Source organism: Bufo bufo, chromosome 3 (assembly GCF_905171765.1).
Source record: "Bufo bufo chromosome 3, aBufBuf1.1, whole genome shotgun sequence".
NCBI lineage: Eukaryota > Metazoa > Chordata > Amphibia > Anura > Bufonidae > Bufo > Bufo bufo.
The window spans coordinates 315,201,876-315,224,723 of record NC_053391.1 but is presented as its reverse complement, the minus strand read 5'-3'; the positions used below and the strand labels follow the sequence as shown (position 1 = coordinate 315,224,723).

Here is a 22,848-nt window from a genome sequence, read left to right as displayed (position 1 = left end):
CAGGAAATGCCAGATATGAGCCTATTTTATTAAAAGGCATCCGTCTCTTAATAAATTAGGCGCATCTCACTCTGACGCACAGAGGACACTAGACTTTTTATAAATCTCCCACATAAACTGGAAAAAAAAAATCTAATTCAGTTTTGCAAAAAGGACATAAGAGAGCTGGCATGATATAGGAGAGCTAGAAAGGGTTTAGAGGAAGGCAACCAGATTATTAAAGGGTATAATGAGAGGTTTGAAAATTTGGGCTTGTTTAGCTAGGAAAGAACACACCCTAGAGGTGATCTCATTTCATTAATAAATATATGTATGTGGTCAATACAAAGAACTGGCATAAGATTTATTTGTTCCTACAGCTTTACAGAGGACCAGGGCACATTCATTGCATGTGGAGGAAAGGCAATTTGCGCTTGAAAGTTTGTAAACCCTTTTGAACTTTTTGCATTAATTTGACATGAACTACATCAGATTTTCACAAGTCCTGAAAGTAAAGATGACCAAATCAAACAAAGGAGCCAAAAATATTAGACTTGGTCATTTATTTATTGAGGAAAATGTTCCAATATCACATATCTGTGAATGATAAAAGTATGTGAACATCAGTATCTGGTGTGACCATTAGTCCTGCATGTCGGCTTGCAGGAATTCAGGTCCTTCCACAAGACTTTGACTTGGTCTAGGGATGAGCGAATCAACTTTCTTATTTTTTTTCTCCATGTTAAAGGGGTTGTCCAGGATTGGGAAGATTGGAGTATGTGTACAACAATGCCCTAAATGTTACGATCGTGCCTGTCCTACCTTTACCCGACATTTCTAATGCCCAGTTTTCAAATCTCCAACTCTCAGCCGGAAGCGCTGTGTTTCCAAGACTCGGTGACGTACCGGGTCCCTTTCTGCCGAGTGAAGCCTCTTCTTCTGCTTCCCAGGGAGCCCGGTGACGTCACCCTCAGCCACATGAATTATTCAAAGTGCCTGGATGGGCGGTAACAAGGCGGCAACCAACCGCGCTAAGCCACGCCCATCCGGTCCGGTGACATCACCGGGCAGGTGCTTTATTATGAATGAAAGAGGCAGAGCACTGAATATTAATTAGGGTGCGGAGTTACGGCGGAGATGAAACCACGTGATGCCGCGCTGTGCTGGGAACCACAGTGCAGTGCGGCAGGAAGGGGGACCTTGATTCAGCTGTTAATAGGGAGTACACTAAAAAAAAAAAAAAAAAAAATTGATCCCGGACAACCCCTTTAAGACATTATAAGGGTTGTCCTAGATTTTTAATTATTTCATACAACCCCTTTAAGGCTGCTGCTAAACTACATTTTTAGGTTTTTTTAATGGTGTTTTTAACAAGTAATAGCCCAGATGTATCTGGGCCAAGAATCTGTCTAAAAAGTGACTCAAATTGGCGCAACTAAGGTTTGTATACTTTTTTCTGACTCCTTTGAAAAGGGGGTGGGGCTTCATGGGGAGGGTCAGGGCCTAATATGCACCAAAATTGCACCCCAATTGTAAAGTCCTACCTCAAGTATTTATCCCTGCACCAGATGTATCATCCAGCCTGAGCCTCTGAGTTAAATCTGGTGCAGGTCTAGACAGCCTGTTCACACCATCTATCTGATTAGTGTGGGTCTTTTATTGAGGGCAGTCTAAGGCACACCTGTGCAATATTCATGCTGTCTAATCAGCACCTGTATATGCCACACCTGTGAGGTGGGATGGATTATCTCGGCAAAGGAGAAGTGCTCACTAACACAGATTTAGACAAGATTTGTGAATATTTGGGAGTAATGGGTCTTTTGTGTATGTAGAAAATGTTTCAGATCGTTGAGTTCAGCTTATGTTGCGTTTATATTTTTGTTCAGTGTATTTTCAATTTTGGATATGTACTTTCTGTAGAAGGAAAGCTTGCAAGAAGGGAAATATATTTTACTCGCATTGTCTACTGGTATTGATTATATATATATATCCAGTGGCGTACTTTGGATTGCATATTTTCTTCTACTATTGTTTCCTTTTTTTAATTTTTATGTAGATAATTTTTTATACAATTTTATATATTTTATTGCTCAGAGTTACGATTGTCTAATAAATTGTGTTTATAAATAAGATTTTCATGTGCCCATCTACGCTATATTTTGTTGTAATACTGTACAGAGCGGGAGCTCCGTACAGTATTAGAATGTAGTGGCTCCGATGAGCCAAAGTTATTACTTCACGAAGTCTCGTGAGACTTAGTGTAATAACTTTGGGAATTAATTATCACTGTAAAAAACCTTGGTACTGAAGGTTCCACTGTACCACTTGGAACCGAACCCGAGTCCAGTACCAAGGTTTTTTACTGTAATAATTAATTCACAAAGTTATTACACAGTCTCGTGAGACTTCGTGAAGTAATAGCTTTGGCTCATCTGAGCCAATACCCCCGCTCCGCACAGTATTACAATCAAGTTTTAAGCGAATTGGGCTTCGGATTAAGCATCGGAAGTTGATTCGCTCATCCCTAGTATTTAGTATCAGATTGGTGGGGGGCTTACTCCCGCCACCCCGGCCAATTTGGTGTTTGAAGAGGTAGCTCTTCAAAATTACCTGCGGCCATCTGCTTTGTCGCCTTGAATGGGACAAACAGTGGTAATTACACTGCTCTGCCTCTACAAAGGAGACAACTAGTACGAGCACCGCTACCTTTTCAAACAGCTGATCGGCGGGGATGCCAGGAGTCAGAACCCTACTGATCAGATATCGATTACCTATTCTAAGGATAGGTAATCAATATTGTAGCATTGCACAACCCCTTTAACAAAGCAGACTGACTAAACAGCGCTGTCCTAATTAGATAATTGCCTCCCAGCAGCGTGCCAGATACAGTTCATGTGTGTAAGGACCGTAATGCTATATTTGTATTTTTTTTTACCCTTTTTTGCTGCAAGTTTAATATTATAATTACATTATGATATAAAATTTAAGACGATGAAATCTTTTTTTTTTTTATTGTTTCATAATTCATAATAAAATGTTTTAGTTTTTTTTTAAATTAACAGTAAACATATATGATGCAAACTTTCCATCAAATTTTTAATTCTAGAAGACTTCTATCCTTGCAATCTTTTACCAGCTCTAGTCTTCCCTAGCAATGGCACTGTAAGGGTTAACGTCGCACAGCCTGTGTTTTAGACACCAGGCACTAGGTGTCCTTTTTGGCAAAGAGAAAGAAGGAGAGGGGGAAGGAAGGAGAAGGAGGAGTGGAGCGAAGGAGGGGTGTCTGTTTTTACGTCTGGTTGCGTAGGAAAGATCATGGCGGATGGAGACTGATATCCCCCCCTTCTCTGCCAAAGCCCGGGAGAAAAAAATTGAATAAGCTAAGGGGTAAGTAAACATTAGGACTAGTGACTAAGGCGAGGCAGCACTGGCAGCACACAAGCTGTTGTCCTGTGGCCTTGTCACTTTTACAGCAGAGTGTGACAGGGCGAGCAGGCACCCAGGCGTCCATACTGGGCCCTGCAGGGAATAGGAGGGTTAAAAGCTAGCTTTGGAGTGAGCAGGAGGAGAGCAATGGCTGCTGTTCACTTGCTTGTGTTATGGTTGTAGATTAGGGAGAAGGGAGAGGGAGGGGGAGGGGGAGGGGAGAAAGGCAGCAAGAGGAGTGCTGTGTGAAATGAGACAGGAGATGAGCTGCATGTGGATTTCCATATACTGTCAGTTGTTGGTGACACGATAGTAAGCTCTGCTGGGCAGGCGGCTTTGTGCTGTCCACATGTGTGTCTCTTACGGTGCAGTCACTGTGGCAGCGCTCCATGTTTGCTGCTGTATTTACACTGGGATCATGGGGGCAGCATTCCTTGTGCTGAGCCCTCCTACGTTGAATGTAAACTTATGTCTGGCATGCCCTCGCTGTTCTGTACCTACATGACTGGCAATGCACATATTACTCTAAAGCCAAGTACATGGGCATTTTATTACTAACCACTCATAAATGAGTGTTTCTGCCTGTCCTTCATCTCTTTATCCCACTCATGGCCGCTCTCGCTCGCTATCTCCGCTATTAGGGATCGACAACCTCTGGCACTCCAGCTGATTTCTGAAACTACAACTCCCAGTATGTTCCAAGAACAGCCAAGTGAGTGTGCGTGCTGGGAGTTGTAGTTTCACAGCAGCTGGAGTGCCGAAGGTTGTTGACCCCTGTTTTTGGGCAAAGTGTGGCATTCATGTCTTCATATAGAATATATTCCTACTGTACAGTAAAGTTTACTGTGCCCCCATGAGCCTCTGCATCCCTTTCACATTAGATGTAAGTCAGCCGCACCGCCGAGTGTGCATGTTTATGGTGGAGTCGGTTGAATGATCATTCAGCTAACAGCTTTATTAATGAGGACCTGTCACCTCTCCTAACATATCTGTTTCAGTCACTACTTGCATATACTAACATATAATAACTATTCTGGAGCATCATTTCATATCACTTAGTTGCACTGTCCCTCTGTTATTCCTGCTCAAAGTTTATGAATGAATTGTTGACAGCATGCAGTAGGTCCAACTGGGAGTGTGTCCCTGCACAACTGTCCAATCAGACTGTGCAGGGACAAACCCCCAACTGGAGAACCTATTGGACTTCTTGCATACTATTAACAGTTCATTTATAGACTTCTAGTAGGAATAATAGAGTAATGGCCCAACATAGACTTACGGTATATGAAAAGACGCTCCAGAATTGTCTTTACAAGTGTCACATCAGGAGGTGTGTTTTGGAAAGCAAAAATAAATCTTAGGTTGTGCTGACAGCCAAGAAAAAATTTGGAAAGGTGATTGTCTTTAATTTTTTTTTTAAATGTAACGCGTTTCGGGGTACTTAATAACCCCTTCTTCAAACATAAATAACATATTTTTATTTTCAAAACTCATCCACTTTGCCACCACTGTAAATGTTGCTGATTCTCCACATGCAGTTCCACTCCAAATGTTTCTGATGTATGTCCCACCCTAACCCCAAATGGAAGTTACTCCGTGTGCATTCCGTTTCCATATGTCCGTTCTGCAAAATAGAACATGTCCTATTATTGTCCGCATTACAGACAAGGATAGTACTGTTCTATTAGGGGCCAGCTGTTCCATTCCGCAAAATACGGAATGCACACGGACGTCATCCATATTTTTGGGGATCCGTGTTTTGCAGACCTCAAAATACATACGTTTGTGTGCAAGAGGCCTTAATGAACATTAGACACTTGTGTGAATCACAGGAAATTGGTCCATGAGTAGCCCGTGGCCTCCAAACCACATTGTGGCTGCTGTTCATTCTTAGAATTGGAATATTTTACCAAAACACATGAAGTGTGGTTTCTGCGAAAAACAGTGCACATACATGATGTCATGAAGATGATATGTCGTATTGTGTCATTTATTTTGAGACTTCTTTCTCTTATATCTTGTAGAGTGGAGCTATCGTAGTCCATTTGCTTCTGTCCATCCTACAACTGCACACTGTACAACTGCCCTGGAGATGTACGCTACCTATCTGCCGAGCAGCTGGTGACACTAAAGAGCTCCATGGAAACCTAACACTGAAGCCGTTTCTTGTCTTCCCCAAAAATTTGGTCAATTGAAGGCCAGTACTCACTATTTACAGGAGCATAAGTCATCATCTAGTGGAGTTTACTCTACTATTGTTTGGCCCCCAGCCTGTAGAGCTGCCTCTACAGCGTTACCTTTCTCCTGCAGTCATGAGGAAACCTGGACATCTCAGGGGTAATTATTTGTTGCCTTACTTATTTTATATTTGTCATAAAACACCCAGGCCCAAATTTACTAATCATAAAGACTGTGTAGACCTGCACCAGATTTATCACAGGGGTTCAGGCCGGATGATAAATCTGGTGGAGGGATAGACACTTTTCTCTGACTGTGCCAACTATTGGTAGGCTTACCTCTTTACAGAATTTTACACCAGAATTGTGGCGCATCTTAGAGCTTCGCTCCTTTCCAACAAACTACCCCCCTTGTTCAGTATGTCAAAAAAATGTAGAAACACTATATTAGCCAAATTAGACAGATTTTTGATGCAGACATATTAGTAAGTTTGGGCCACAGTGTGTACATTATAAGGTTACTCAGCCCCTTCACACAATATCTCCACATCTTCCAATATCTGATCAAAAATACAGGACACTTCCATGACATACACCTGCAGCAGTTTCTCCCAATGTTCTTACTTTGAGAGCCCCCCCACAAAAGAGTGCTGACATAAAACTGATAGCCATAGTACACATGCAATAAAGACAGTCTCAGTGTTCCCCATAACACCAGTACCCTCGTTGTGCAAGCCACAGTGCTCCAGCCGAAGACTTCCCAGAGTCCACAGCCCTGCTAGGGCATATGTATATTGTAGAAGGGCGTCCACTTCCTCTCTGAGGCAGAACAGGGAGACCCTAAAATAATGAGTCTGTCATTTTGGTCTAAACGACCCATCTATACATTACATGACCATGAAATACTAAATTTCTACTGCAGCGGGGTTGAAGTGGAAATGTCTGGCTAGATGTGTCTCTCAGCTGATTGCTGTGGTTTAGAAAAAACAGTCCATTGGGTTCATATTTAAAAGGGTTTGGCGAGACAACTCCTTTACACTTGGTTCTATGTCAGTAAAGCAGAAGTTTTGTATACTTATCAAGCAGATTCAGCACTCAGAGAGAGTGACCCCTTATTTATTTTATTTTAGCATCAGACTGGAAGGATGGTAGGAGACATGGCCGACCGGCGGACATGCACACACATCAAGGTATAGTTTAACACTCTCTGCTCGTATCAGCTGAATAGGGTTTCCTCCAGAAACAGCTCCACACCTGTCCATAGGTTGTGTCTAGTTTTGCAGCCCAGCTCCATTGAAATAAAGGGAACTGATCTGCAGAACCCCACATAACCTGTGGACAAATCTCATCCATGAGCTGCAGAACGGTTCTGCACGGAAATTGACTAGTGTGTCAATTTCTGCTGCAGATTTTGGAGATTTCTGTCCTAGCTTCTGCAGAACGATTCCAGAACGACAACCGCAGGGGATCATGCACACTGACACTGTACAAGTGGAATATTGTGGTTTGCACTATATAGGGCACACTGGCTGGCATTGTGTGGGTTTACTGTGACTGGCATTGCCATTCATAATTCAGCTACCAGAGATTTTATTTTAAGGAGGAAAGAGTTTCCACCATCTGAATTATGAAGAATAATGGCTGTGAGTTATTGAGAATATTAGAAGACACACCGAGTTTTCTAATAGTCTTTGTAATTTACAGTAGATGGTACATTATCCTGTATATCATACATTTTAACATGCCATTTGTTTAAATACAGACCACACGCGCACCATACATATATGCACTCTATATACACACACCATAAATACTTGCACAAATAACATTCATCACTACAGCAAAAAAAGAAAAAATACTTACTGGCCTGATGTCCACGCCATATGAAATTCACAACACATACACAGCAGATGGGGCACATATCCAATTACCTAGCCATATGTTGAGACACATATTTATGAAAGTGCGCAGTTGAAGGGGGTGTAAGAAGTGTGAATATGAGCAGGTATGAATATATTCTGCATATCATTTCTCATCCATCTCATTGGGGGACACAGGCATTGACCATGGGTATAGCTGTTGCCGCTAGGAGGCGGACACTAAGCACACAAAGTGTAAGCTCCTCCCTCTTCAGCTATATCCCTTCCTGCAGGGACCAAGCTAATCAGTTTTAGCTTAGTCTCTGTAGGAGGCAGACCTTCCTGCGTTGCAGGTGTGCTAGTTATTAATTTTGTATTTTTTCAGGGGTTTTACTCCAATTTCTTTGTGGTTCCCAAAAAAGAGGGGACGGTCCGTCCCGTTTTAGACCTCAAGGCGCTCAACCGTTTCCTTCGCATCCGCAGATTCCGGATGGAGTCACTGAGGTCGGTCATTGCGTCCATGGAACTGGGGAAGTACCTGTCCTCGATAGACATCAAGGACACTTATCTTCACGTGCATCAATATGCGTCAGTGATTAGAGGTTTCTCCGGTTCGCAGTGGGTCCATTTCACTACCAATTTGTATCCCTCCTGCTCGGCCTGGCCACGGCTCCCAGGGTCTTTACGAAGGTTCTGGCAGCAGTCATTGCTCTGCTCCATGCCAGGGGGATCATGGCGATCCCTTACTTAGACGACAACCTGGTGAAGAGTCTGTCGTTCCAGGGGACAGCAGACAGCCTGAGCATAGTCCTGGGCACCCTGGAGCACTTCGGATGGATCGTGAACAGAAGTCTTGTCTTTATCCATCGCAGCGATTGACTTATCTGGGCATGGTACTAGACACTTGTCAGGCCAAGGTGTTCTTGCCTCCGGAAAAACTATCCGCTCTTCATCATCAGATTCACTCATTGTTGTGGCCAGCTCCAGTTCCCATTCATCGCTGCAATCGGAATCTGGGGCACATGGTTTCTGCCTTCGTAGCAGCTCCCTATGCTCAGTTCCATATCAGAGCGCTTCAGCGAGCCATTCTGTCTAGCTGGAATCACTCCCCAGCCTCCTTGGATCGGCCATTGCGCCGGACCCTCAGATGGTGGATGGTCAATCCGATGTTGACGTCGGGTTGTTCGTTCCTCCCTTTCCGTTGGAAGGTGTTAACAACGGATGCAAGCCTCAAGGGTTGGGGAGGAGTGTTGGAAGATCTCTCTTTTAAAGGGGTATGGTCACGCAAGGAGCGCTCCCTTCCAATCAATGTTCTGGAGTTGAGGACGATTCGGCTCTCTCTGCGACATTAGGCCTACCATCTCAGGGGTTGTCCGGTGCGGGTGCAGTCCGACAACTCCACGGCGGTAGCATACATCAATCACCAGGGCGGCACCCGGAGCCCGACAGTCATGGAGGAGATGACGCTGATTTTCAGCTGGGCGCAGAAACATGTTCCGGCACTGTCGGCAGTTTACATACCCGGCTTTGACAACTGGATCTCGGACTTCCTCAGCCGGGGCTCTTCACCCGCAGGTCTTTCGGGACATCTGCAAGAGGTGGAGTCAGCCGGATGTGGATCTCAGGGCCTCACGCTTCAACAACAAGGTTGAGGACTTTGTCGCATGGTCCAGGGACTCCAGGGCCCTGGCATGCGACGCGCTGGTGATCCCGTGGAGTTGGTTCACATTTACTTACGTTTTCCCGCCTCTTCCTCCGGAAGATCAGGTCCGAGGGACTGCCCATCATTCTTGTGGCCTCACATTGGCCACGCAGGGTGTGGCACACATCCCTAGTCGCACTCCTCGCCGACAAACCTTGGTGTCTTCCTCTTCGGGAGGACTTGCTGTCACAGGGGCCGATCTTCCACCCAAATTTAGGGTCGCTACATTTAACGGCATGGCTGTTGAAGCCGCCGTACTGAAGGCTTTGGGTTTTTCGGATGCACTGGTCCAGACTATGATTCGTGCCAGGAAGCCGTCGTCTTCCAGAATCTACCACTGGACTTGGAAGTCCTCCTTTAGTTGGTGCGAGCGGAGACAGCTGTCTCCCGTTCGTTTTTCTTTGCCGCAACTTTTGGCTTTCCTGCTGTCGGGCATGGACTTGGGGCTGGCTCTCGGCTCTCTCAAAGGGCAAGTGTCTGCTCTCTCCATTCTTTTTCAGTGAAATTTAGCTTCACTTTCTGAGGTTCAGACTTTTCTGCAGGGGGTGGCGCATGCTGCGCCCCCTTTCCGTCCTCCATTGGATCCTTGGGATCTTAATCTACTGCTCAACACTCTCCAGTTTTCTCAGTTTGAGCCTTTGCAGCAGGTGTCGCTGCGCTTCCTGTCTTATAAGATGGCTTTTTTGGTTGCAATTACTTCTATCCGTAGAGTGTCGGAACTCGCGGCTTTGTCATGTCGGTCGCCTTTCCTGATCCTCCATCAGGATAAGGTGGTCCTTCGCCCTGTGCAGTCCTTCTTGGCAAGGTGGTGTCGACATTCCATCTAAATGAGGAGATTATTCTTCCTTCATTTTGTCCCGCCTCTTCCTCGAGAACAGTTGCTCCATACTCTGGATCTGGTGTGTGCAGTGTGTATCCAACTGTCCCAGATGGCATCTTTCAGGCGGATGGATTCTCTGATTGGCAGGGGGGTTGTAGTTAAGCCCACCCCCAGGGACTGCTCTGGAACGTCCCATGGTCAATGCCTGTGTCCTCCAATGAGACGGATGAGAAAACTAGATTTTTGTACTCACCGTAAAATCTGTTTCTCTTCCGTTCATTAGGGGACACAGCTCCCACCCAGTTTTTTTATTATGGGCCTTTTCGGGCCTGTGTGGTTTTGGTTTTGCACATAATGTGATTTTCTTGTGTCTGGCTTCTCCTACTGCTTTTGCACTAAACTGATTAGCTTGGTCCCTGCAGGAAGGGATATAGCTGAAGAGGGAGGAGCTTACACTTTGTGTGCTTAGTGTCCGCCTCCTAGCGGCAACAGTTATACCCATGGTCAATGCCTGTGTTCCCCAATGAACGGAAGAGAAACAGATTTTACGGTGAGTACAAAAATCTAGTTTTACCAGCTTCCTGTACGTCAGGGGTGCACAAACCCTTTTCTGGTCAGAACGCCACATTGTCATATTGAACCACTCCAAAGGTCTGCAATAAGACTAGGACTAGATGGCGAAATGTAAAACGCAATTGTACATCTCAAAAAAGTCAACACAAGGTGCTGTGACATGACATTTTTAGAGCTGCAAAAAAAATTAAAAATCTACCACATGTCACATTGTGACACAAATGCAGCATCATGATCTTCATCTCACCTAGCACATTGGCAAGTTATTCCCTCCTAAAATTTAAAGGGTTATTACCATCTGAGACATTTATGTCATATCAAAATGATATGTCATAAATTTCTAATAGGTGCAAGTTCAACTTATAGGACTCCCACCTATTGGGATGATGGGGGTCCCCCTTCTCCAAAGTGTAGGAGACCAGGCATGTATGTGGCTCTCTCAACTGTAGATTATGGGTGTTGCGGAAACTGCTTAGCATTTCACAATTACTATGACCTACAATGGGCATAAGGAAAAAAACACAATGCAACAGCACTCTGCAGACACAAATAAAGTACAATAATGCCATAGTTAAAGAGAATATTCTGGTGTTAATGCTATGCTTATTTTGTAAATTTGAGATTCTTGGGAAATACATTTTGCACAAAATTATTTGGGCCCATCTGCCGACGCCAAGGCAATCTCTGTAAGGCGGGAACCTAACAGTAAATACTACCTGTTATGTGCCATACTGGACACCATAAAATACAGGGAATGCAGGTTCCACATGCATGCTGGGTTTACTCTGCTTTTTACAATTTTTGGTGCCATAATGGCCTCCATTAAATCCAGGGAATGCAGGTACCAACATGCATGCTGAGCCCATTTTATACCTCTCCTGGTGCCAGACAGCTTCCAATAAATACAATGAGAGCAGGCTACAGCTCTATACTTACACTAATTAAAATCAGCCTATGGGGCAGACAGGCTGGTCAGGGGTGAAAGACTAACTGGAGTCAGCCACTCCTCCAACTCCAGTACAACTGCAAAAAAGTCAGTCAGCACATCTCAATGCGCAGCTGCACGCCACCATGGCTAGAAACATGAAGAAAAAAAACTATGCGACAGCACTACAGTGGACATAGCCACATGCATGGACAGCCACCTCTAACTGAAATACTCCTTTCTGGAGTGCCAAACAAGGGTCAGTGGACCCCCCATTCTCCCAATATAAAAAGGTTCCAAAGATTGATTCACAGTGCACAATTAGTACTCCCCTGTCAAAGCTTGAGATCTGTGTGCTACTCCTCTTCTCTTTGCGTGGGCTGCAGCAGGTTGTGCCCCCCTTTTGTACATACTGACAGCTGATTCAGGTTGGTGGATGTCTCTCTTGGTACAATATTTACTAGTGGTTCCTATGCCACCTCTGAGCCTCAAACCTCACCTTACCATGTCTTACACATATATAGGATAGGGGCATTCTCCACTAAGCTCTATGGGAGTAACAAGTACAGCCGAACCAGCGACTCTCTTAGACTCAAAAAGAGAGAGCCACACGCATGCCGGGCTACATCCTGTTGACTGAATAGGACTATTGAGAAGCCACCAGAGAACTTCTATATTCCTGAGAGGTGGGGGTTCCAGAGGGAAACAGTGCACACTCTACCCTGTATTAGTAACAGAGTTGTAACCAGAAAATGCTGGGCAAGGTTGATAGGAGGAAACGTTCTTGGCAGTAGGGACCACCTAGCTCCTCAGGGTTGTTGAGGCCTCCAGGCATGTGCCTCATGAGCGCTGTTAAGCATCCGTGAATGCGATTTCCAACCTACTGAATAGTGCTCCACCCCATGAATCCATTACATTTCTTCTCAAACTATTTTGGCTGGGTCTCGCCATTGTTTTAATGACATAGCTGGAGGTTACATTTTAGTGAGCAGGATATTAAAACTTCAGCATTTTGTTTTTACGACATTTTGTCTTTTTTCCCATGCAATGCTCAGAAACATTAGACAGTAACTTATTGCCAAGTGAGCTAATGCTGCAAAGGACTGATTCATTTACTACCGGCGATTTAATCAGAGTTCAGAATGAGAAGTTTGTGTCCTTCCATTTGCTGTTTGGCAGCAGGCAGGTTGCCTTGGAAAGATGACACTATACCTAATTAAATTAAGAATTACCTATGAAACTCTAGAGCTTGGCAGGCTGCTTAGCGAGCATGCAGTAATATTGTACACCCTGTGTTTTCAGTAGACAATCAAGCAGATTCATGATTATTTAGAACCATGGCTGCCTATACAAAATATCACCAACTCCTAGTACATGCAAAGCAGAACGGGTATATACTTGATGTAGATTTTATTTCCAATTTCCATAATATATGGGGTGTCTGGGATGGTATTGCCTGTTTCTTCACCTCTTCAGTCATTGCCACATTTTGGAGGTGTATCCTGTTAGCCCCTGTAGATGGCCAAATTCACACTTTTTACTTTTCATGCAGTTATTTTTCTTCTCCAGCAGGCATGGCGCATGAAGTGAGGACAAAAAGAATAGAATGCCATGCACGCAGGCTTTTATTCTTTTTTCATTAATCAGATTTCCTTTGATGTAGTTATCTATTAACAAAGTTCAAATATGGAGCTACCTAGAACACCAGAGCAGTCGGCTTTGAATATTCTACTTCAGGATACGTAATAAAAGTTTTATTGTTAGAAAAAAAATCAGACCATGTGAGTGTATTCCAAACCTGTAACGACACCATATATTCACATGTAGCGGTTAAATCTGTATCAGTGTTGTCCAATTAAGGCTACTTTCACACTAGCGTTTTGGCTTTCCTTTTTTGAGATCCGTTCAGGGCTCTCAAAAGCGGTCCAAAACGGATCCGTTTTGCCCTAATGTATTCTGAATGGAAAAGGATCCGCTCAGAATACATCAGTTTGCCTCCGATCAGTCTCCATTCCGCTCTGGAGGCGGACGCCAAAACGCTGCCTGCAGCGTTTTTCTGTCCGCCATGTGGTGCAGAGCAAGACGGATTTGTCCTGACACACAGTGTAAGTCAATGGGGACGGATCCGTTTTCTCTGACACAATAGAAAACTGATCCGTCTCCCATTGACTTTTAATGGTGTTCAGGACGGATCCATCATGGCTATAGAAGACATAATACAAACGGATCCGTTCATGACGGATGCATGCGGTTGTATTATTGTAACGGAAGCGTTTTTGCAGATCCATGACGGATCCGCCAAAAACGCTAGTGTGAAAGTAGCCTTAGACAATGCTGTTTTGTTATAAAGGAACCAACGTTGACCAGCTTAAACTGAATCTGTCACCCTGATTTTGGGCTATTATCTACAGTAATTCATAAGTAACACTGCAGATATGAACTCCAGATCACAATTTTTCTTTATTTTGCTACTTTTCTTTTTCTTTTCCTTGCTGTCAGCGCACTGAAACGTACAGTCTGAACTACTGTGCTGTTCTATCATAATGGAGAGGACTCGTGTGCGCATGCACAGTAGTTCTGACAATGTATTTCAAAGCAGCTCTGAGTGCTGACAGCGGGTGAACAGGGGACTGTAGGCAAATAACAAATAGCAATCTGAACTCCATATCTGCAGTACTTCTCATGTATTACTGTAGATAATGGTCCAAAACTTGGGGTCACAGATTCACATTAATTTGTCCAGAAGTGTTGAATTCCCCAGCAGTGCCACAATAGTGAAGTGAAGAATGATATGATGCCAGTTGAAATCAAAGGGCTGTTTACTGTACAAACATGTTGGGCCCTTCAGAGAGGAAGAGAGACCATCTTTACAACCTGTCTCTGCTATCACTAATTTCATATTCGATATTCCTACATGAGACTCCTCTCCATTAAAGGTATTTTCAGGGACTTACATATTGGTGGCCTATCTTCAGAATAGGCAATCGATCAGATAGGTGGGTGTCCAAAACCCGGTACCTCCACTACCACTAAGTTGTTCTAGGCAGCCACTGGCACCAGAAACTATTCAGTGGATGGAGGCTCCATCCTCTGTGTCGTACTGCGGCTCAGCTCTTATTCACATTCTCGCCACAGCCACTACACAGTGGACTGGGCCTTGTTCTTTTGGTTCCATTCACAGTATAATGAACCAGGGGCGGACTGGCCATAGACCCTACTGGGAAACCTCCTGGTGGGACAATATCCAGGGGTCCGTCTGAGCTTATTTTGTGCTGCTGGGGAAGTATTTTGAGAAGCACTGAGGTATTTGGCTCTGTTGAGATGATATAATGTGCTGCAATATGGTATTGCTGGCCCAACCTACTTGTGCTGGCCCTGTCTTCTGTCCGGACTACAAAATGGGGCCACTTTAATTTCCCAATAAGCCCCTGGAAGTAGCTGATCTGATATTGATCACCTACCCTGAGGATAGGCGATTGGTATTTAAGACTCAAAAAGAACCCTTAAACAGCTTCTGAGTGGCCAATAGAGTTCAAACGTCAGGGCAGTCAGTGCTTAACTCTGCAAGGAGGCTCCTGAATGTTCTTGCAGAGTTTGCAGTTGCAGGAGAGTAACAGGAGAGTAACAACTGGGCTGTCCATAGAGAAGCTAGGGATGCTTTTGTAATGTTATTCCCTTCACTGTTGTATACAGAGAACTCATTGAGACAGTCTATAAAGATCAGGAAGTGACAATGCCACCAGTGCCAGTCGTCATGTGATCCTGGGGGCCAGGTGACTGCATGAGCTGCTTGGTCATAGCAGACCCAGATCAGCGATGCGGTCAGACTTTAAAGCATTGTAAATCCTCTGTGGGCTGTATCCCCCCTGTAGCTGTATCCTCCCTAATATGCCCCAGGTATAGGAGAAATCAGCAATAAAAAAAATGGAATGCCCTCAAAGGTCTTGTTTGACCTTATCAGGGGCACTGTGTAAAAGAAAAAAAAAATAGAATAAAAAAAAAAGCTGCCACATTGCAGCTTCTAGCCACTGTCTCCGGTGACCATAACCCATACATCCCGTATGTGAAATATGGACAAATTTTTCCTTTTGCTAACATTTCCCAGGTGTAAAAAATAAATACAAAAAATATAGTAAAATAAAATGACGTAAATACAGTTGTGTTCAAAATACTGGTAATAGCAGTGTGTTTAAAAAGTGAATAAAGCTCAAAATCCTTCTAATAGCTTTGATTTCCATACACACAGATGCATTGGGAACACTACACATTCTATTCCAAATCAAAACATGAAGAAAAATATATCCAATTTGTGTTGTTCCTCTAAAAAAAATTTGAAGAAAAGTTAATATTAGACTGATCAAAAAAATAGCAGTGTTTGTATTCTTCTTTACAAACTCAAACATTCACTTTATAAACTGAAAAATGTTTGAAGATTTTGCTTTCCTTTGAATCACTTAACTAATATTTAGTTGTATAACGACTGTTTATGAGAACTGCTGTACATCTGTGCATGGAGTCAACCAACTTCTGGCACCTGTGAACAGGTATTCCAGCCCAGGATGCTTGGTCTACATTCCACAGTTCTTCTCTATAACTTGGTTTTGCCTCAGAAACTGCATTTTTGAAGTCACCCCACAAGTTTTCTATTGGATTAAGATCCTGGGATTGGGCTGCCCACTCCATAACGTCAATCTTGTTGGTCAGGAACCAAGATGTTGCACGTTTACTGGTGTGTTTGGGGTCGTTGTCTTGTTGCAACACCCATTTCAAGGGCATTTCCTCTTCAGCATAAGGCAGCATGACCTCTTCAAGTATTGTGATGTATTCAAACTGATCCATGATCCCTGGTATGCGATAAATAGGCCTAACACCGTAGTATGAGAAACATCCCTATATCGTGATGCTTGCACCACCATGCTTCACTGTCTTCACAGTGTACTGTGGCTTGAATTCAGTGTTTGGGGGTCGTCTGACAAACTGTCTCCGGCCACTAGACCCAAAAAGAACAATCTTACTTTCATCAGTCCACAAAAATGTCTCTTTAGGCCGGTCAATGTGCTCTTTGGCAAATTGTAACCTCTTCAGCACATGTCTTTTTTTCAACAGTGGGACTTTGCGGGTGCTTCTTTCAGATAGCTTGGCTTCACATAGGCGTCTTCTATCTGTAACAGTACTCACTGGTAACTTTAGACCTTCTTGGATCTTCCTGGAGCTGATTGTTGGTTGAGTCCTTGCCATTTTGGCTATTCTTCTATCCATTCGAATGGTAGTTTTTCGCTTTCTTCCACGTCTTTCAGGTTTTGGTTGCCATTTTAAAACATTTGTGATCATTTTAGCTGAGCAGCCTATCATTTTCTGCACTTCTTTATATGTTTTTCCCTCTCCAATCAACTTTTTAATCAAGGTACGCTGTTCTTCTGAACAATGTCTGGAACAACCCATTTTCCTCAGAATTTCAGAGAGAAATGCACTGTAACCAGCATGTACAACATTTTCTGCCTTCCTTCCTTAAATAAGGGCAATAATTGCCACCTGTTTTTCAAAGAATCAATGACCTCACTCATTGAACTTCACACTGCTATTATTTTGAACATGCCCCTTTAAATTAGTGATTCAATTACACAGAATCAGCAGCATGCATGTCATGACTGTTGGGTCTGTTGGATTTCTATTACTCTACTACACCTGCTAGTAAATTATTTGCCATGTAGAAATATCATTCCTACCAAAAACAGTGATTGCTGAGGTTAGTGATGTCTGACTGCTATTATTTTGAACACAACTGTATAAAGCCCCATGTGTCACAAAAAAGTCACAAAAATTCTTTACATAACCGAACAGGAAATAAAGTTATTGCCTTGAAAGATACATACACTTTAAAAAAACGAGGGGGGGGGGGGGGGGGGGGGCTAAATCGCCTAGTCTTGAACTGCTTGACCCAGACACTGGGTTTTCTAAGACTGGAGCTACATGGAGACTTTGAGGGCTACATTTAGGTCTTCTCATACATCTTCTGGGGCCTCCTCTAGTTATGTTACTCCTCCAGTTTATTCCAGTTACAGTACTGCTATACATCGTATATCACCAGTGAGAACTGTTTTAGTCACAAGGTTTCCGTGTTCAGATCATTTTGAATTTGAACAGCCATGGTATGTACTAAGACGCTATTGTGCTGAAACCTTTGATATTTTTGGCACGTGAAAAAAAAAAAATGAAAGAGAGATTACTTGGAAAATGAATGAACAGCTCATCCTAAAGTGCACTATAAAAGAAGCTTTCTATCGCTCAATGCTGCCGGGGAGGAGAACAGTTCTAACTAATCTCATACATGCTTATGCCTATAATTTATATGTGTGGCCAGTTTTGTAGCTTAGCTCTCATACAATATACACATCGGTTTTGTAAGGATCATAATACATTGCTCATAGCCTGCTATTGTTTTATATTGGGGGCTCACAAAGGTTCCCCTTGAACAAGCTAAGTGACTGGTCCGCGCACTATTTCGTATATCCCAGTGTGTAATCCAATGCGTTGCAATGCGGATCTGTGTATCATATTTGATCGGCGATTTCAGAAGGCTGTAATCGTAAATGTATAACTTCTTCCTGTACAGGCCACTTCAGTTGGGAAAAATATCTGAAGGAGACTGGATCTCAACCAGCCCCTCCTCACTGCTTCAGACAGGTGAGATGTGTGTGAGATATACTGTGGATATTTTACAGTGTAGCTCCACATCTGATTAATACTGCCTACACGCCACAACCTCAGCATTTGTGATATATTTGTACTGCATATCCACATACTCATTGACTTAATATCAACTATGACTTTCTTTAGGTATTGTTCATAATCTGGGTTGCAGGGTGATGGTTATTAAGGGGGTTTTCAGCTTGCATCGATATCCTTAAAAATAATAATTTATGAAGGGAGCTGTAATTTTGTAATGTATTTCATTTACTTTTATTTCTCCTATATTCTATTCTGGGCTGTGGTCAGATGACCATGTCCATGCAGCTCTTCCTTACTTCCTGTTATGTCCATGGGCGTGTCAAAGCAGCAGCAGGGGCAGTGATAGGGGAGTGTCTATGTAACTATCTTGGTGGGAGGAGCTATAAGTTAGGTGGGTGGTGTTAGGGGAGTGTCTATGTAACTAGCTAGGTGGGAGGGGCTATAAACTAGCTGGGTGTTAGGGGGAGTGATAGGGAAGTGTCTATGTAAATCGCTGGTGGGAGGGGCTATAAACTAGCTGGGTGTTAGGGGTAGTGATAGGGGAGTGTCTATGTAACTAGCTTGGTGGGAGGAGCTATAAACTAGCTGGGTGATAGGGGCAGTGATAGGGGAGTGTCTATATAACTAGCTAGTGGGAGGAGCTATAAACTAGCTGGGTGTTAGGGGCAGTGATAGGGGAGTGTCTATGTAACTAGCTTGGTGGGAGGAGCTGTTGTAAGTTAGGTGGGTGGTGTTAGGGGAGTGTCTATGTAACTAGCTAGGTGGGAGGGGCTATAAACTAGCTGGGTGTTAGGGGCAGTGATAGGGGAGTGTCTATGTAACTAGCTTGGTGGGAGGAGCTGTTGTAAGTTAGGTGGGTGGTGTTAGGGGAGTGTCTATGTAACTAGCTAGGTGGGAGGGGCTATAAACTAGCTGGGTGTTAGGGGCAGTGATAGGGGAGTGTCTATTTAACTAGTTGGGTGGGAGGAGCTATAAACTAGCTGGATGTTAGGGGTGTGTCTAGGTAACTGGGTGGGAGGAGCTATAAACTAGTTGGGTGATAGGGGTGTGTCTGTAACTAGCTGGGTGGGAGGAGCTATAAACTAGCTGGTTGTTAGGGGCAATGATAGGGGAGTGTCTATGTAAATAGCTGGGTGGGAGGAGCTATAAGTTAGCTGGCTCGTGATATGGGAGTGTCTATGTAATTAGCTAGGTGGAAGGAGCTATAAGTTAGGTGGGTGGTGTTAGGCGAGTGTCTATGTAACTAGCTAGGTGGGAGGAGCTATAAACTAGCTGGGTGTTAGGGGCAGTGATAGTGGAGTGTCTATGTAAATAGCTGGTGGAAAGAGCTATAAACTAGCTGGGTGATAGGGGTGTGTCTATGTAAATAGCTGGTGGGAGGAGCTATGAACTAGCTGGTTGTTAGGGGCAGTGATAGGAGAGTGTCTATGTAATTAGCTAGGTGGAAGGAGCTATAAGTTAGGTGGGTGGTGTTAGGCGAGTATGTATGTAATTAGCTAGGTGGGAGGAGCTATAAACTAGCTGGTTGTTAGGGGCAGTGATAGGGGAGTGTCTATGTAAATAGCTGGTGGGAGGAGCTATAAACTAGCTGGGTGTTAGGGGCAGTGATAGGGAAGTGTCTATATAACTAGATGGGTGGGAGGAGCTATAAACTAGCTGGGTATTAGGGGCAGTGATAGGGGATTGTCTAGTGTCTATATAACTAGCTGGTGAGAGGAGCTATAAACTAGCTGGGTGATAGGGGTGTGTCTATGTAACTAGCTAGTGGGAGGAGCTATAAACTAGCTGGGTGTTAGGGGCAGTGATAGGGGAGTGTCCATATAACTATATAGGTGAGAGGAGCTATAAACTAGCTGGGCATTAATAGTGGCAATGATTGGGGAGTGTCTAGGTAACTGGGTGGGAGGAGCTATAAACTAGCTGGTTGTTAGGGGCAGTGATAGGGGAGTGTCTATGTAAATAGCTGGTGGGAGGAGCTATAAACTAGCTGGGTGTTAGAGGCAGTGATAGGGGAGTGTCTATGTAAATAGCTGGTGGGAGGAGCTATAAACTAGCTGGGTGTTAGGGGCAGTGATAGGGAAGTGTCTATATAACTAGATGGGTGGGAGGAGCTATAAACTAGCTGGGTGTTAGGGGCAGTGATAGGGGAGTGTCTAGTGTCTATATAACTAGCTGGTGAGAGGAGCTATAAACTAGCTGGGTGATAGGGGTGTGTCTATGTAACTAGCTAGTGGGAGGAGCTATAAACTAGCTGGGTGTTAGGGGCAGTGATAGGGGAGTGTCCATATAACTATATAGGTGAGAGGAGCTATAAACTAGCTGGGCATTAATAGTGGCAATGATTGGGGAGTGTCTAGGTAACTGGGTGGGAGGAGCTATAAACTAGCTGGGTGATAGGGGTGTGTCTATGTAACTAGCTTGGTGGGAGGAGCTATAAACTAGCTGGGTGATAGTGATCTGTCTACATTGTGAAAACAGGTCAGGAGAATAGAATTTTTGAAAATTGAAAAAAAAAAGATGGAGAAGATGTACATGAGGTAAGCAACTACATGAACATATCTGTTTAAAACCATGGTAATCCCAGAAAACACCCTTAAGGTGTCCTTTAGCATGGAAATCACACAATCAACCGGAACAGCTGAGATTTTTACTTCAGCTTGCTGACAGTTTCCTTTTGCTACATAAACATTTTCATGCATTTTGAGTCTTCATGTCCACAGCAAAATGTCATTATTTGGAAAGCTGATATATATTTTTTTTATAAGGTCTTATTTTTAGGGGAAAAATGGTCAGAATCAGAATTAATAGTTTTTTCTCTTCTTTTTCCCAAGTCTAAGTTAGTTTGTTCAATCAGTAATATTTAATCCAAAATTACCTTAATCCTTTTTTTTCCCGTGGACACTGCCAGAGTCTTCTCATCATTTCAGCAGGGTTCCTCTTTAGTCAGTTAAAGGGGTTTTCCCAAATTCAAAAATTGATGGCCTACCCTTAGGCCTTTTTCACACGGGCGAGTTTTCCACGTGGGTGCGATGCGTGAGGTGAACGCATTGCACTCGCACTGAATCCGGACCTATTCACTTCAATGGGGCTCTGCAGAGGAGAGGTGATTTTCACGCATCACTTGTGCGTTGCGTGAAAATCGCAGCATGCTCTATATTCTGCGTTTTTCTTGCAATGCAGGCCCCATAGAAATGATTGGGGCTGCGTGAAAATCGCAAGCATCCTCAAGCAAGTGCGGATACGGTGCGATTTTCACGCATGGTTGCTAGGAGATGATAGGGATGAGCAACCCCATTAAAGTAAATTCACTGTATTATTTTCCCTTATAACATGGTTATAAGGGAAAATAATATCATTTTTAATACAGAATTCTTACTAAAATGTCAATTGAGGGGTTAAAAAATAAATTACTCACCTTATCTACTTGTTCGCGCAGGCGGCATCGTCTTCTTTCTTCTTCTTTCAGGACCTGCAAAAGGACCTTTGATGACGTAAGGATCTTCTATCTTCATTCAGCAGGACCTGCGCTGACGTCACCGCGCTCACCACGTGGTGATTATGTCATCAAAGGTGCTTTTGCAGGTTCTGAAAGAAGAAGAAAGAAGACAATGCCGGCTGCGCGAATAAGTGGATAGGGTGAGTTTTTTTATTTTATTTTTTAACCCCTGGACATTTTAGTTAGCATTCTGTATTAAGAATGCTATTATTTTCCCTTATAACCATGTTATGAGGGAAAATAATAAAATCTACAGAACACCTAATTCAAACCCGAACTTCAGTAAAGAAGTCCAGGTTCGGGTCTGGGTACCACATTCAGTTTTTTATCACACGCGTGCAAAACGCATTGCACCCGTGCGATAAAAACTGAACAACGCAATGGCAGTCAAAACTGACAGAAATTGTGTGCGCACTCACGCAGGTTTCCCACAATGCACCCGGGACGCATCCGGAGTAAATCCGGGATGCCCGTCTGTAAGAGGCCTTAGGCTGAGTTCACACGAGCGTGTCCGGATAAGGTCTGGATGTGTTTTTATCGCGCGGGTGCAATGCGTTTTGCACGCGTGTGATAAAAAACTGACTGTGGTACCCAGACCCGAACTTCTTCACTGAAGTTCAGGTTTGGGTTCGGTGTTGTGTAGATGTTATTATTTTGCCTTATAGCATAGTGTTGGACCATGTGATTGGACCATGTGATCTGACGTCACCACAGGTCCTTTAGCCATCAGCTCATGATTAAAGAAGTAAGAAGAGACCGGCAGCTACGCGATCAAGAGGAGAAGGTGAGGTAATTATTTTCAATTGACCACCTACTAAGCATTCTGTATTAAAGAATACTATTATTTTCCCTTATAACCATGTTATAAGGGAAAATAATACAGTGAATAGACTGTCATCTTAGCAACCATGCGTGAAAATCGCACCGCATCCGCACTTGATTGCGGATGCTTGCGATTTTCACGCAGCCCCATTCACTTGTATGGGGCCTGCATTGCGTGGAAAACGCACAATATAGAGCATGCTGCGATTTTCACGCAACACATAAGTGATGCGTGAAAATCACCGCTCATGTGCACAGCCCCATAGAAGTGAATGGGTCCGGATTCAGTGCGGGTGCAATGCGTTCACCTCACGCATTGCACCCGCGCGGAAATCTCGCC

General features: G+C 43.8%; 1 protein-coding gene across 3 annotated transcripts in view; it reads left to right on the top strand.

Annotated features, from left to right (window-relative positions):
• Positions 1 to 22,848, top strand: part of SCMH1 (Scm polycomb group protein homolog 1) — a 63,193-nt gene that overhangs the window by 8,942 nt on the left and 31,403 nt on the right. Inside the window, exons 1-4 of one of the 3 annotated variants that reach the window (XM_040424306.1) lie at positions 3,227 to 3,366; positions 5,430 to 5,742; positions 6,713 to 6,772; positions 18,075 to 18,145. In XM_040424306.1, coding sequence (XP_040280240.1) covers positions 5,718 to 5,742; positions 6,713 to 6,772; positions 18,075 to 18,145 — 156 coding nt within the window. In that variant the 5' untranslated portion in view covers positions 3,227 to 3,366; positions 5,430 to 5,717. Of the gene's footprint in view, positions 1 to 3,226; positions 3,367 to 5,429; positions 5,743 to 6,712; positions 6,773 to 18,074; positions 18,146 to 22,848 lie in introns of those variants that run through there. The other 2 variants (XM_040424307.1, XM_040424308.1) reach the window with 2 other exon arrangements.